Genomic DNA, 15,000 nt, shown 5'->3' on the forward strand with positions numbered 1-15,000 from the left:
CGCTGTCTGGGTGTTCTGTGTAAGATTCTGCATAGTGTGGGACAGTGACCTTTTTTCCTTCTTCTTAAAAAAATAAAATAAAATAAAAATCTCTGTTTCTCTGTGATTTTTGTTTGTTTGTTTTTTTTCTTTCTTATTTCATTCATTCATTCATTCATTCATTCATTCATGCATTCATGCATTCATTTATTCATTCATTCACTCATTCATTTGTTTATTCGTTCGTTCATTCATTCATTCATTCATTCATTCATTCATTCAATTATTCATTCATTCATTCATTCATTTGTTTATTCGTTCGTTCATTCATTCATTCATTCATTTATTCACTCATTCATTCATTCATTTGTTTATTCGTTCGTTCGTTCGTTCATTCATTCATTCATTTATACTTTCTTTCTATCTTTCTTTTTTTCTTGTACCTTGTCAGTTCCCCGTCTCACATGCTGTCAACGTTTTGAGTTCTACTTATCAGAAGTATCCGGCTTGCTTTCAGTTAGCGCGCGTGTGTTTGTACATGTGTGGTGAGGCGTGCTTTCCGTTTCCTCTTTCTCGTGTGTGTGTGTGTGTGTGTGTGTGTGTGTGTGTGTGTGTGTGTGTTCACGCGCCCAACAGCCTGCCCGCTGTATGTGTGTACAGTAAGGAATTCTGAACGGAAAGATTCTTCGCTACACAGACACACACACAGACAGACGTACACGTTTCTGAACCTATTTGTAAACGAAGGACAATATCCTGCACCACACACACACACACACATACACACACACACACACACACACACACACATACACACACACACACACACACACACACACACACACACACAGGAAACGGTAAGCGCGCCTCAACACACATGGACAAATATACGTGCGCTGAAATCATGATACAGTGGACAAGTAAAACAAATGGAGAGAGAGAGAGACAGAGAAAGATTTCAAGATGATTTATTCATATATAGGCCAAGGCCCTTTATAAAGGGGTATGTGAACATAATGTAATGGAAACACCATAATGCAACATACATGGAAAAATTAACGTCACTTCGAAACGTAAACTAGCCTAGCTATGAAACACAATGCATATAAAAATCAGTATTCTCATGACGTACTGGTTTCTCGGAATTTGAAACCATTATACAGATAAAAAGAAAGGTTTCTAACAATTTCACAGGAGATTGAAGACATCAATACGTTCAGTTTGTACATTTTTGGTTGTTTTCAGTGTTTAAGCTTGATAAATGTTTCCTCTTATTATTTATTTATTTATTTATTTGTGTAAGCTTATCTATTATTTATTCACCTTTTTTTCTTTCTTTTTTTTTTAACATCATAATTATTATTTATTTATTTGTGTAAGCTTATCTATTATTTATTCACCTTTTTTTTCTTTTTTTTTCCCCTCAAGGCCTGACTAAGCGCGTTGGGTTACGCTGCTGGTCAGGCATCTGCTTGGCAGATGTGGTGTAGCGTATATGGATTTGTCCGAACGCAGTGACGCCTCCTTGAGCTACTGAAACTGAAACTCAAAGCTGGACATCAAAGAACAAAGTGCATTTCATTTTCTGTCGAATCTTTTGCACAATGGACAAATCAGATTACTGTCATTACACGTTCTATATCTAAAATGATGAACTGCTAACTCCGAAATACCTGAAATGTATTTCAAACGTCTATCCATATTTAACATCAGGTATGGTTTCAAGTCCGGTACATTGCAAAAATTCCTATGAAAAGCAAATCTTTCACTATGTTGGATATGGTCAGACCATTTCTGCCATCTACAATCAATCAAGCTTTGGCGAAAAGCATAAATAAATGACTGAATGCTGCCAACACCTTGGTTTAACCAGACAAAACCAAACCCATACTCAAATAAACAGCGGCGAATCTTTGTTACCCAATTTATTCTGCCTCTAGTATCTAAATCAAACAGCATATCAAAAGCTCTACGGGGTAATTTGTTGTCATCTATTTGTGATAACCTTAACCAGTAACGAACACATTTGACTGCAGCAACTAAATACATCGGGTATCGATTTGTTTCTCCACAAACTAAATCATTAGAAGTTTGCCTATCAACACCGAAGAATTTCTTTCAAGCAAAAGTATGAAATGATTCACAGTGAATAGCGGCTCTATCTAGGCCCCATAACTCTGAACCGCATAACACAAATGGCTGTACCTGAGCATCAAATAGCTTAATACGTAAATCAAAAGAAGTGTCATTGAACACATGTGGGTGGGGTGTGTGTCCATCGAGATCGATGATGACTATCGTTGTCATCCAGCTGGGGGATGGGGGGAGGGTGGTGGTGGTGTGTGTGTGTGGGGGATGCTCATGAATCTATCTGTGAGTGCGCAGATGGCTGAATGGTCCAATCTGCGCACGAAATGTTCGCTGACAGTTGGGGCAGACAAAGACAGGCATATCATTGTCAGGGAGCTTGTTTGCCCGTGACTTTCTGGCCTGCCTCTTCTGAACACACGTAACTTGTTCATCAATACAGATTAAAGCACTTTTGGCCCTTCTTGCTAAATCTTTGTAAGCACCAACAAAACTCAAACGTCTGGAGAAAAGTATTCCCAAATATTTATGAACATTAACAACAGGCATCAATGCATCACCTTACAACCATATTTCCCTGCTGCTCAGATAACCACTTTTACGAAATACTATGATACTATTTTAAGTCATATTAACTTTTAATTGAAGTGAATCTGCCGCACGGTGCAAATAATTCAGCTTTGTTTGTAGACCTACAACGGTTTCTTACATTAAAATAACATCATCAGCTATCAAAAGTATGAGCGATTCAAAGGTATCAACTGAAAACAAAGCTCCGTGTCTCCCATTATTAATTACCTGAATTGCTAGTTCGTTTATAAAGTAAGAAAACAAAATTGGGCCTCCCTCATCACAAACACACACACACACACACACACACACACACACACACACACACACACACACACACACACCTCCCTCATCACACACACACACACACACACACACACCTCCCTCATCACACACACACACACACACACACATCTCCCTCATCACACACACACACACACACACACACACCTCCCTTATCACACACACACACCTCATCACACACACACACACACACACCTCCCTCATCACACACACACACACACCTCCCTCATCACACACACACACACCTCCCTCATCACACACACACACACACACACACCTCCCTCATCACACACACACACACACACACACACACACAGACTACAGGAGACAAAGAAACGCCTGTCCCATGCCGATCCGTAGAAACCCCTACTTTCCCCTCCCGTTCCATCCTCTCTCCCCATCCCCATTCCTTGGAAGGTCCGGGATGACACGTTTGTGTGTGTGTGTGTGTGTGTGATGACGGAGATGTGTGTGTGTGTGTGTGTGTGTGTGTGTGTGTGTGTGTGTGTGATGACGGAGATGTGTGTGTGTGTGTGTGTGTGATGAAGGAGGTGTGTGTGTGTGTGTGTGTGTGTGTGTGTGTGTGTGTGTGTGTGTGACGAATAAAAACGGAGAACACACATGCACCGTTTCGTACATCCGTGAAAGTAGCTTGTTAACCTCCTACCTTTGCTGTACAAACGTCACTTCGTTAACAACTGCCAGTCAGGTAGGGTTTGCTCTTGTTGCTTTTTAATCTTCTTTGCTTGTCTTTTCAAGGTTTCATGTGCATAGTTAAAAGCATCTTTATAAACGACATCGTAATAATGACACATTTAACTGTGTCATTGACGAGTGATTCATGTATGTGTAGTGATGGCCTAGAGGTAACCCGCTCGCCTGGGAAGCGAGAGAATCTGAGCGCACTGCTTCGAATCACGACTCACCTGCCGATATTTTCTCCCCCTCCACTAGACCTTGAGTGGTGGTCTGGACACTAGTCATTCGGATGGGACGGTAAACCGAGGTCCCGTGTACAGCATGGACTTAGCGCACGTCAAAGGAATTCACGGCAACAAAAGGATTGTTCCTGGCAAAATTATGTAGAAAAGTCCACTTCGATAGGAAAAACAAATAAAACTGCACGTAGGGGAAAAAAAAATAAAAAAATTGGGTGGCGCTGTAGTGTAGCGATGCGCTCTCTCTGGGGAGAGCAGCCCGAATTTTTACACAGAGAAATCTGTTGTGATAAAAAGAAATACAAAATGCAAAATACAAATACAAGAATAGGCAGGGCCCAATCCTTTCCTTTTGCCGTTTTGACAGGGTTCCAGTATATGACTTGTCTTGAGTTTCTCAAAGCCTGACTGACTAAACGCGATGTGGTTACGCTGCTGGTCAAGCACCTGCTTAGCAGATGTGGTGTAGCGTATATGGATTTGTCCGAAGGCTGTGGCGCCTTTTTGAGTAACTGAACTGAACTGAACTGAACTGAACTGAAGTGTCTTGTGTGGCTGTTATACCGTTTTTGTTTGGCTCATTACAGAAGTTCACGATGATTCCTCCGAAAGGGCTAATCATTGTAACCGTTCTGGCCATTTGTGCAAGTGGTAGGTAAACCCTTTTATCTATTTATTTATTATTTATTTATATATTTACATTTTCGTCATTGCTTCTATTCCTTCCTTTTCCTTCCCTAAACTGTGTGTGTGTGTGTGTGTGTGTGTGTGTGTGTGTGTGTGTGTGTGTGTGTCTGCGTGTCTGCGTGTGTGTGTGTGTGTGTGTGTGTGTGTCTGTGTGCGTGCGGGCGCGGGTGCGCGCGAACGTTTGTGAGCAAGCCTGTCCGCATGTGGTTTCCTGAGTTTTTCAGTTCTGTCCGTAAACCGCTTACCTGAGCACCTTCACTATTTGTATGTGTTTTCGCTCGGATGTGTGCATGCTTGTGTGTGGTGGGTGCGTGTGTACGTGTGTGTGTACGTGTGTGTGTGTGTGTGATGCATGCATGCATGCTTGTGTGTGTGCGTGTGCGTGCGTGTGTGTGTGTGTGTGTGTGTGTGATGCATGCATGCTTGCATGTGTGTGTGTGTGTGTTTGTTTGATTGTGTGTGTGTGTGTATGTGTGTGTTTGTGTGTGTGTGTTGCATGCATGCTTGCATGTGTGTGTGTGTGTGTGTGTGTGATGCATGCATGCTTGCATGTGTGTGTGTTTGTTTGTTTGTGCGTGTGTGCGTGCGTGCGTGTGTGTATATGTGTGTGTAACACATGCAAGCAAGCTTGCGTAGCGTATGTGTGTCTGCGTGTGTCCGTTGGTGTATGTATGTGTGTGTGTGTACGTGTCCGTGCGTGTGTGCCTGGTGTGTGTAACCCTCACCCCTCGCCCCCCCCCCCCCCCGCCTCGACACATCCGATCTCTCACAGGGACGGAGGGGGACCAGAAATGCGCCATGAACTTCGGGTTCTGTCAGAACGTGGACGTGAGCTGCTCCGGAAACTACATCGCTTACCTGTGTGACGGGCCTTACACCCGCAAGTGCTGTGTGCCGGGTGGGTATCTATCTATCTATCTCTACTTATCTTCCGGGTGGTTGCCGGGTGGGGTGTATGTGTGCCGTGTAGTGGAAGGGTTAGGGAGGAAAAAAGCAGGGCGGTTGGGTGGGAGGGCGGGCGGGCGGAGGAGATGGAGCGTGTGGAGTGGATGGAGATGGGAAGAGGGGGGATGGTTGTGGTTGGAGAGGTGATGCATGTGATACATAATGCAGATGGACATAGTGCATATTATATATCTGTATATATATATATATATATATATATACATACATATATATATATATATATATATATATGTGTGTGTGTGTGTGTGTGTGTGTGTGTGTGTGTGTGTGTGTGCGTGCTACATCTATGTATCTACTTGTGTGTGTGTGTGTGTGTGTGTGTGTGTTTGCTACATCTAATTATCTACTTGTGTGTGTGTGTGTGTGTGTGTGTGTGTGTGTGTGTGTGTGTGTGTGTGTGTGTTTGCTACATCTATGTATCTACTTGTGTGTGTGTGTGTGTGTGTGTGTGTGTGTGTGTTCTTAAATACATTGCATTATCACTGAACCTGCAAAATTGTTGTGCATTTTTATCGTTAACCATTAAAAGAATATGATCTTCAAGATGTTGTTATGATTTTCAAGATGTTTCGTATAATGGAAACCGCGCGCGCGTGTGTTTTGTAGAAAATGTGCAACGAATAACGTTTGCAATGGTTCCCATTTTATCATGGAGTGACACAGATCTTTTTCCCGAAAACGGTTGTTTCCAGTTTAGTATATATTCTCGTTTTATAACTTGTTTTCTGAGGACAAATGGGTACTATTATGATATATTAAACTCTGCAAATTAACCAGAACTTGCAATGTTGCGAAGGACTCTTTCACATGTATGAAAGAATGTTCACACTAACTTCACATTTGATACACATAGTCCAGTTTATGATATATAAATCCTCCGTGCTCCAAAAAAAAAAAAAAAACCCACTTCAAGTTAATTGGTGGTGGTGGTGTGTCCATCGAGATCGATGATGACCATCGTTGTCATCCAGCTGGGGGATGGGGGGAGGGTGGTGGTGGGGGGGGGTGGGGGGGGAGGATGCTCATGAATCTATCTGTTAATGCGCAGATGGCTGAATAGTCCAATCTGAAAGGTCATTTTGGATGACTGATGACTTGCGCGATGAGTTTGTTTAAAGTGAAGAGGAGTTGCGCAACGTCGACCTCACTCTCTTGTCCGGGTTCACCAATTTCCAGTGGCAAGACTAAGTCGAGACGACTGGAGGATGAGCACGGATGCAGTGGATGACCAAGATATCCTTTCGGTGTCTCATCTTGCTCTCTGCACTCCACAGTGCGTTGCTGTAACCGCCTTCCTCTCCGTTGAACCGATAGGTTTCTTCCGCAGATTCTACCGGATCCAGACTTCGCATGCATGGGTAGACACACCCCGGGGGCCAACTGCGTGTGGCATGCACACAGCACGGTGGAGCTAGATGGCCGTCGGTGGCTCTCCTGAGCCAACGCCCTTTTATGGATCTCCATAAGGGTGTCTAGCCACCCGCCTCACCAGTCCCGGAATTAGATCACTCGGGACGGCCACTCACCTCCCTTTGTTTCCCCATCAGAGAACCCCCCCTCATGTCCAGTTCGTGTCAGAATGGTCTAGCCTACAAGCGAGCATTCGTCGTCAAAAATGCAGTATTCATAACACTTCACCCACCTCTTAATCAAAGGTGAGAACCTTCAGCTTGTAATATGTTAATGATGACAGCAGCGGTGAAATGCAGCCTTGTTGGTCGTTGGTTAATCAAAGGTGAGAACCTTCAGCTTGTAATATGTTAATGATGACAGCAGCGGTGAAATGCAGCCTTGTTGGTCGTTGGTATGGAATGAGTTAATTAAACAGCACGATATAAGCTCAGGATTCTTTTTGCTTATGTTTTCCTTTTTCTCTATTGAAACACAGTATTTTTCATCTTGGTTAATAAAAAAAAAAAAAAAGTTTTTATTAAAATGTTTTAAAACAGCCAATCAAATCTTGAAAGAGCTTTTGTCCTTGGTAGCCTTCTATGACGAGAAGTGCAATGGGAAGGGAGGTAAGTGCCAGAGCACCTCCATCCCTTGTTTTGGGGGGCGCTACTTCACCGGGCTGTGCGGTGGACCACAGGGCAGGCGGTGCTGTGTCTCCAACGTCACGGACAGTGGTACGTCTGTCTGTCTGTCTGTGTGTCTGTGTGTCGGTCTGACTGGACTCTGTGTGGCAGAAGTGTGAGTGAGTGAGTGAGTGAGTGAGTCTATGTGTTAGAGAGAATGAATGAATGAATCTACGTTTGAATGAATCGTTATTTTCCCACGGTGGAGATAGTAGCACATTGATCGACTTACATATAATTATCTGCCGTTGTTCTAAGAGACACACAAACATATACACATGTAAATGTTGTTATACTCAATACGTGTATACATGTACAAGGACAACACAGCGTCAAACTGAGAGACACAACATCACTCGTAAATTTATTTATTTATTCATTTATTTATCTATTCATTTATTTAGAGAGTGCGCGCGAGCGTTTGTGATGTGTGTGTGTGTGTGTGTATGTGTGTGCCAGGTGAGTACAGAACAATGAATTGCACGCTATGTATACATGCAATTGATAAACTGATCTACAATGTGTGTACGGGCATAACACGCACACACACACACACACACACACACACACACATACTCTACACTACACTACACCCCTTAACACACACACACACACATATACTCTATACAACACTACACTGTGGTTCGTCCGTCGGGATCGACGAGGACCATCTAGTCATCCTGGGGGTGGGTGGGTGGGTTGGGCTCTGTGGGTGCGCAGATGACTGGTCAGGCCAATCCGCGCCCGGAAGGTTCTGACGCAGTGTGGACAGGGGATGGTGGCGGCTGTCGGGGACTTGCTGGCACTGCTTTTCCTGGCCTGTCTGCATTGCTCTGCTGCAGCGATTCTGTTGGCCTCACAGGATTTGGCGCCTTTGTGGACAGCTGAACGCCACTTTGGTCTGTCCATTGCATTCAGCTCCCATGTGTTGTGAGGCCTTCAGAGAAGCTTTCAGAGTGTCTTTGAAGCGCTTCTTTTGGCCTCCATGGGAGCGCTTGCCATGTTGGAGTTTGCCATACAGCAGTTTCTTGGGGAGCCGGTGGTCTGACATGCGAACTACATGGCCTGCCCAGCGCAACTGGGCCTGCATCAAGATGGTGTAGATGCTGGGCAAGTTTGCATGAGTGAGCACCTCTGTGTCAGGGATCTTCTCTTGCCACTTTATGCCGAGAAGTTTTCTGAGGCTGGTGGTATGGAAGTGGTTCAGCTTTTTGGCGTGGCGTTTGTAGACCGTCCATGATTCACATCCATAGAGCAGTGTGGTGAGAACTATGGCCTTGTATACTTTGAGCTTCGTCTCCAGGGTGATGCCTCTCCTGTTCCAAACGTTCTTATTGAATCTGCCGAAGGCAGCGCTGGTTTTGGCAAGTCTGGCATTCACCTCATCGTCGATGACAACTGTGCGAGAGAGTACTGCCCAGGTATGTGAACTTGTCCACCGCATTCAGTCGTTGCCCGTTGATGATGTTTGGCTCAACGTAAGGCTTTCCTGGAGCTGGCTGGTGCATCACCTCAGTCTTCTTTGTGCTGATTGTGAGGCTAAAGTTGTCACAGGCAGCAGAGAACTTATTGACGCTGTGTTGCATGTCAGCTTCGGAGGCAGCATTGAGAGCGCAGTCATCAGCAAACAGGAAGTCGTTGACGGTGTTTGTCCTCACCTTGGTTTTTGCTTGAAGCCTCCTGAGGTTGAAGAGTGAGCCATCTGTGCGGTACCTGTTGCCAATGCCTACGTCAGTGTCTTTGAAGGCATCTGTCAGCATGGCTGAAAACATGAGACTGAACTGGGTGGGGGCAAGAACACACCCTTGCTTGACTCCACTGGAGACAGGGAATGGTTCTGAAGTCTCTCCGTTGTCTTGAACTCAGGCCAGCATCCCATCATGTAGTTGCCATATGATGGTGATGAACTTTCTGGGACATCCGTACTTCGCCATGATTCTCCAAAGGCCATCTCTGCTAACAGTGTCGAAGGCCTTGGTCAGATCGACAAAGGTGGAGTAAAGGTCAGCATTCTGTTCCTGACACTTCTCCTGGAGCTGCCTGGCAGCAAACACCATGTCGATAGTCCCGCGTTCTTTCCGGAAGCCACACTGGCTCTCTGGTAGGAGACCTTGCTCAAGGTGCGCTATGAGACGGTTGAGTAGCACTCTGGCCAGAGTCTTGCCTGCGACGGACAGCAGGGATATTCCACGATGGTTGTCACAGGCCTGACGATTTCCTTTGTGCTTGTACAGGTGTATGATGGAAGCGACTTTGAAGTCCTGTGGAACTGCCTCATGCTGCCAGATGAGCTGGAATAGCTGATGAAGCTTCTCAGTCAGTGCCATACCACCTTCTTTGTAGACCTCAGCTGGAATCTGAGCCAGGGGTTTTGCCATTGGATAGCAGATGGATAGCTTTCTGGGTCTCCTCCAAAGGTGGAATGGCATCCCACGACTCACTGACTGGCACCTGGGGGAGTCGGTTGATGGCTTCATCATTGATGGTGGAAGGGCGGTTCAGTACACTGTCAAAGTGTTCAGCCCATCTCTCAAGGATCCCGTCCTTGTCAGTGATTAGGGTAGAACCATCAGCACTGAGGAGTGGAGCAGATCTGGAGGTGGTGGGACAGTAGACTTCAGGCCGTTATAGAAGTTCTTCATGTCATTCCTGTCTGCAAAGCCCTGGATCTCATCAGTCTGTTGCTCAACCAGGAATCCTGCATCTGCCGCAGCTTCAGTTGGATGGTGCTGCGTGCGCTCTTCAGTATGTCTTTCTTTGACTGTGACTTGGGATCTTCAGTGTGGGCTCTGTAGGCTTGGCGTTTGTCTTCCAGCAGCTGCTTGATCTCAGTGCAGTTCTCATCAAACCAGTCTTTGTGCTTCCTGGCAGAAGGCCCCAGGCACTCCATGGCAGTGTTGTACACCGTCTCATGCAGTGCGCCCCATGCTGCCTCCACATTCTTGTTGTCCAGCACGGTGGACTCAAGGCGTTCCTCCAGGGTGTCAGCAAAGCTCTGCTTGATGTTGCCTAGCTCCAGGCGTTTGGGTGCTTTCATGCCCTGAGGCCGTCTCTTGGGCTGGAAGTGGAGGTTGAGTTTGGAGACGATAAGGCGGTGGTCTGTCCAGCACTCGGAGCCGCACATGGCCCTCGTGACTCGTACGTTCTGCCTGTCCCTCTTCCTGACGATGACAAAGTCGATGAGATGCCAATGCCCAGAGCGAGGATGCATCCATGACGTCCTGTTACGGGTAGGGAGGCAGAAGACGGTGTTTGTGATAAGAAGGTCGTGCTCGGCACATGTCTGGAGAAGTAGTTGACCATTACTGTTACAGTTGCCAACCCCATGCTTCCCAATCACGCCTTCCCAGGAGGTGCTGTCACAGCCAACTCTCGGGTTCAAGTCACCAAGAATGATGAGCTTGTCTGCGTTGGGAACAGTGGTGATGACAGCGTTCAGGTCCTAGTAGAATTTGTCCTTGATCTCATCCGGGTTGGTTATGGAGGGCGCGTAGGCGCTGACAATGGTGGTCAACTTCTTCCCGTTGCATAAAGGGAGTTTCATCGTCATCAGGCGATCGTTCACTCCTTTCGGAGGGCCAGCCAGCTTGCCAACGAGGGTTGTCTTCACTGCAAAGCCAACTCCAGCCTCACGTCTCTCTTCAGGTCCGCGACCACTCCAAAAGAAGGTGTAGCCTGCGCCTTGCTCACAGAGTTCGCCTTCTTCTGCCAGTCTGGTCTCACTTAAGGCAGCGATGTCGATGTTGTACCTGGCTAGTTCACTCGCAATGAGTGATGTGCGTCTCTGTGGTCTGTCCGAGTCGCCTCTGTCCAGAAGCGTACGTACGTTCCATGTGGCAATGGTCAATGGGGTGCTCCTTGTTTTCTTCTTTCTTTCCTTTGTGTGTCGACCGCTTGAGTAGGGTCCCCGTCAGCCGCGGTATGCTGACTAGGGTGGTGTGGAGCAGGCAATGTTTAGGGCACCTTTTCTAGCCCCTTCCTCATGCCATGGAGGTGAGCAATGCTGTCCTGAAGAGGGCTGCTCAGTCGCTCAGGGGGCTGCCGATCTCCACCGCTGCTCCAGTCGGTGAAAAACGACCCTATGGCCTGAGCCGCCTGTGTGCAGGTCCGCGGCTACGACTGCCAATGTACCCACACCTGTCGCTTCGTCGCTCGCCTGTCGCCACAGGGCTTGGGGAAAATGGCGGTATGGGATGAAGGATGACTGATGACTTGCGCGATGACTTTGTTTATAGTGAGGAGGAGTTGCGCAACGTCGACCTCACTCTCTTGTCCGAGACCGTCTGTATCCAGTGGCAAGACGAGGTCAAGACGACTGGAGATGGAAACGGATGCAGTGGATGACCAGGATGTCCTATGTGCCTCATCCTGCCCTCAGCACTCCACAGTGCTCTGCTGCAACCGCCTTCCTCTCCGTTGAACCATGAAGGTTTCTTCCCCAGAGTCCGCCGGATCCAGTCTTCACATGCTTGGGGTAGACAAGCCCTAACTCACCGAGGGTTTGAGACCCGTCGGCTACCCTCACCTAGTTTAGCCAGCCTGTCAAAGCCGTTGGCCGGGGGTTGGGCGCTGCCGCATGCTAGCAGCTTCTAGGACCCATAAGTGAGAGCTGGGTACCGGTGGGGACCAACAGAAGACGAACCACTCCCGGAAGAGCGTGACAAGCCACCCCTCTAGAGGTACTACCCCTCCCGTGCACCCCCTAACCCCCACCACACACTTCACTACACCCTCAAACACACACACATACTCTATACCACACCACACTACACTACATACACCCCCTAACACACACACACACACATATGCACACACACTCTTAAATAACGAACGTACGTGTTTGTTGTGTAGCGTACAACGATGAGAAGTGTCACAAGTTCGGGGGCACGTGTGCCTACACTACCATCACGTGCGTGGGCGGAACTTACGTCAGCGGGCTGTGTGAGGGACCAGTCAATCGTCGTTGTTGTCTGCCTGACGTGAAGGGTGGGTTTGTAGTTGTATTTGTATTTCTTTTTATCACAACAGATTTCTCTGTGTGAAATTCGGGCTGCTCTCCCCAGGGAGACCGCGTCGCTACACTACAGCGCCACCCTTTTTTTTTTTTTTTTTTTTTTTTTTTCATTTTTTTCCAGCGTGCAGTTTTATTTGTTTTTCCGGTCGAAGTGGATTTTTCTACAGAATTTTGCCAGGAACAACCATTTTGTTGCCGTGGGTTCTTTTACGTGCGCTAAGTGATTGCTGCACACGGGACCTCGGTTTATCGTCTCATCCGAATGACTAGCGTCCAGACCACCATTCAAGGTCTAGTGGAGGGGGAGAAAATATCGGTGGCTGAGCCGTGATTCGAACCAGCGCGCTCAGATTCTCTCGCTTCCTAGGCAGACGCGTTACCTCTAGGCCATCACTCCACAAAAATAGTTCGACAAATGGTTGAAATCTTTCAAAAAACGAGCTACCTGTGAGTTGAAGTTTGATCGAAGTTCAGCCCTATGAGAGAGCGCCGCCTCGGTTTTAGTTTCACAAGGAGGCGTCATGCACTGCGTTCGGACAAATCCACATACGCCACATCATATCTGCAAGGTGGCTTACCATGCCTTGACCAGCAGCATAAATTAACCCAAAGCACTTTATCAGGTATTGTGCGAATGCATATAATAGTAATGATAGTATTTATATCGCGCTGAATCTTGTGCAGAGACAAATCTTTCACACCAGTCATTCACACGCACGCATAACTCTAAAACTGAAGAAACTGAAGACAAGGAAGAGGTAGGGGACAGAGGCTATCTTGTGAAGAGGTGGGTTTTAAGGCCAGACTTGAAAGAGCTGAGTGCTGAGACCTGACGAAGCGAAAGAGGAAGTTCATTCCAAATACACGGTCCAGAGACAGAGAAAGAACGGCGTCCAACAGTGGAGTGTTTGAATCTGGATATGCGTAAACTGAGTGGATCCGAATCCGATCGAAGAGAGCGAGATGGAGTGTAGAGGTGAAGGCAGCCACAAAGATAGGAAGGGGCAGATTTGTGAATACATTTATAACATAGAGTGCTGATCTTATACTTTATTCTGTGTGAGACAGGGAGCCAATGGAGATGTTGCAAAATAGGAGCGATGTGCTCAGATCTTTTCTTTCTGAGGACGAGTATATATATAGATGTGTGTGTGTGTGTGTGCGCGCGCGCGCCCATGTCTGGGTGGATTTTTTCCGCAAAATTTTACCAACACTTATGATGCCCTGGGTTCTTTTTTTTTTTTTCTTTCTTTTTTTATTTTAGCGGTGTGCCGAGTGCGAGCTGCAAACGGAAACTCGGGGTTTATCGTCTCATCCAAATGACTGGACGCTCAGTTTGATTTTCCAAGACGGTTTGGGACGTTACATCGAGTTTGAATCCAGGTCATAGCGCCTGGTGAGTAAAGGATGAAGATTTTTTCCGATCTTCCAGGTCAATAAATGTGCAGACCTGTTAGTGCCTGAACCCCCTTCGTGTGTATACGCATGTAGAGGATCAAATGCGCACGTAAAAGATCCCGTAATCCATGTCAGCGTTCGGCGGATAATGGAAACAAGAACATAAGCGGCATGTACCCCCAACCCCCCGAAAACGGAGAATGACTGCCTACGCGGCGGGGGGTAAAAACGATCATACACGTAAAAGCCCACTCGTGTGTTCAAGTGAATATGAGAGTCACGGCTCACGAACGAAGATGAAGTGACGGGCGCAATAGCCGAATGGTTAAAGCGTTGGACTTTGAATCTGAGGGTCCTAGGTTCGAATCTCGGTAACGGCACCTGGTGGAGATTTTTCCGAACTCCCAGGTCAACAAATGTGCAGACCTGCTAGCGCCTGAACCCCCTCCGTGTGTATACGCAAGCAGAAGATCAAAAATGCAAGTTAAAGATCCCCTAATCCATGTCAGCGTTCGGTGGGTTACGGAAACAAGAACATACCCAGCATGCACACCCCCGAAAACGGAGTATGGCTGCCTACATGGCGGGGTAAAAACGGTCATACACGTAAAATCCCACTCCTGCACATACGAGTGAACGTGGAAGTTGCAGCCCACGAACGCAGAAGAAAAAGAAGAAGAATACGAATACGAATACACACTGTTGACTTCTGTGCACAGCGCACCCTGACGATAAGTGTCACGCAATAGGAGGACTGTGTCAGAACGACACCATCGTCTGCGCGGGCGGAAGTTACGTCTCTGGCCTGTGTTCAGGATCAGCCTGACCGGCGCTGCTGTGTCCGTCACGCGACTGGTGGGTTCAGTGAGACTACATACAGCCTACAGGCGTTTGTCTGTCTGTCTGTCTGTCTGTCTGTCTGCTGGATTTGCGTTATCTGCCTATCTGTGTGTGTGTGTGTGTGTGTGTGTGTGTGTGTGTG

General features: G+C 46.9%; 1 protein-coding gene across 1 annotated transcript in view; it reads left to right on the plus strand.

The window, feature by feature from the left end:
- The window catches only part of LOC143288874 (uncharacterized), a 20,081-nt gene that overhangs the window by 3,308 nt on the left and 1,773 nt on the right, over positions 1-15,000 (plus strand). The window contains exons 2-6 of the mRNA XM_076597531.1: positions 4,466-4,529; positions 5,338-5,463; positions 7,517-7,657; positions 12,458-12,592; positions 14,738-14,873. Coding sequence (XP_076453646.1) covers positions 4,466-4,529; positions 5,338-5,463; positions 7,517-7,657; positions 12,458-12,592; positions 14,738-14,844 — 573 coding nt within the window. The 3' untranslated portion in view covers positions 14,845-14,873. The remainder of the gene's footprint in view (positions 1-4,465; positions 4,530-5,337; positions 5,464-7,516; positions 7,658-12,457; positions 12,593-14,737; positions 14,874-15,000) is intronic.

This window comes from Babylonia areolata, chromosome 13, assembly GCF_041734735.1.
Source record: "Babylonia areolata isolate BAREFJ2019XMU chromosome 13, ASM4173473v1, whole genome shotgun sequence".
Lineage (NCBI taxonomy): Eukaryota > Metazoa > Mollusca > Gastropoda > Neogastropoda > Buccinidae > Babylonia > Babylonia areolata.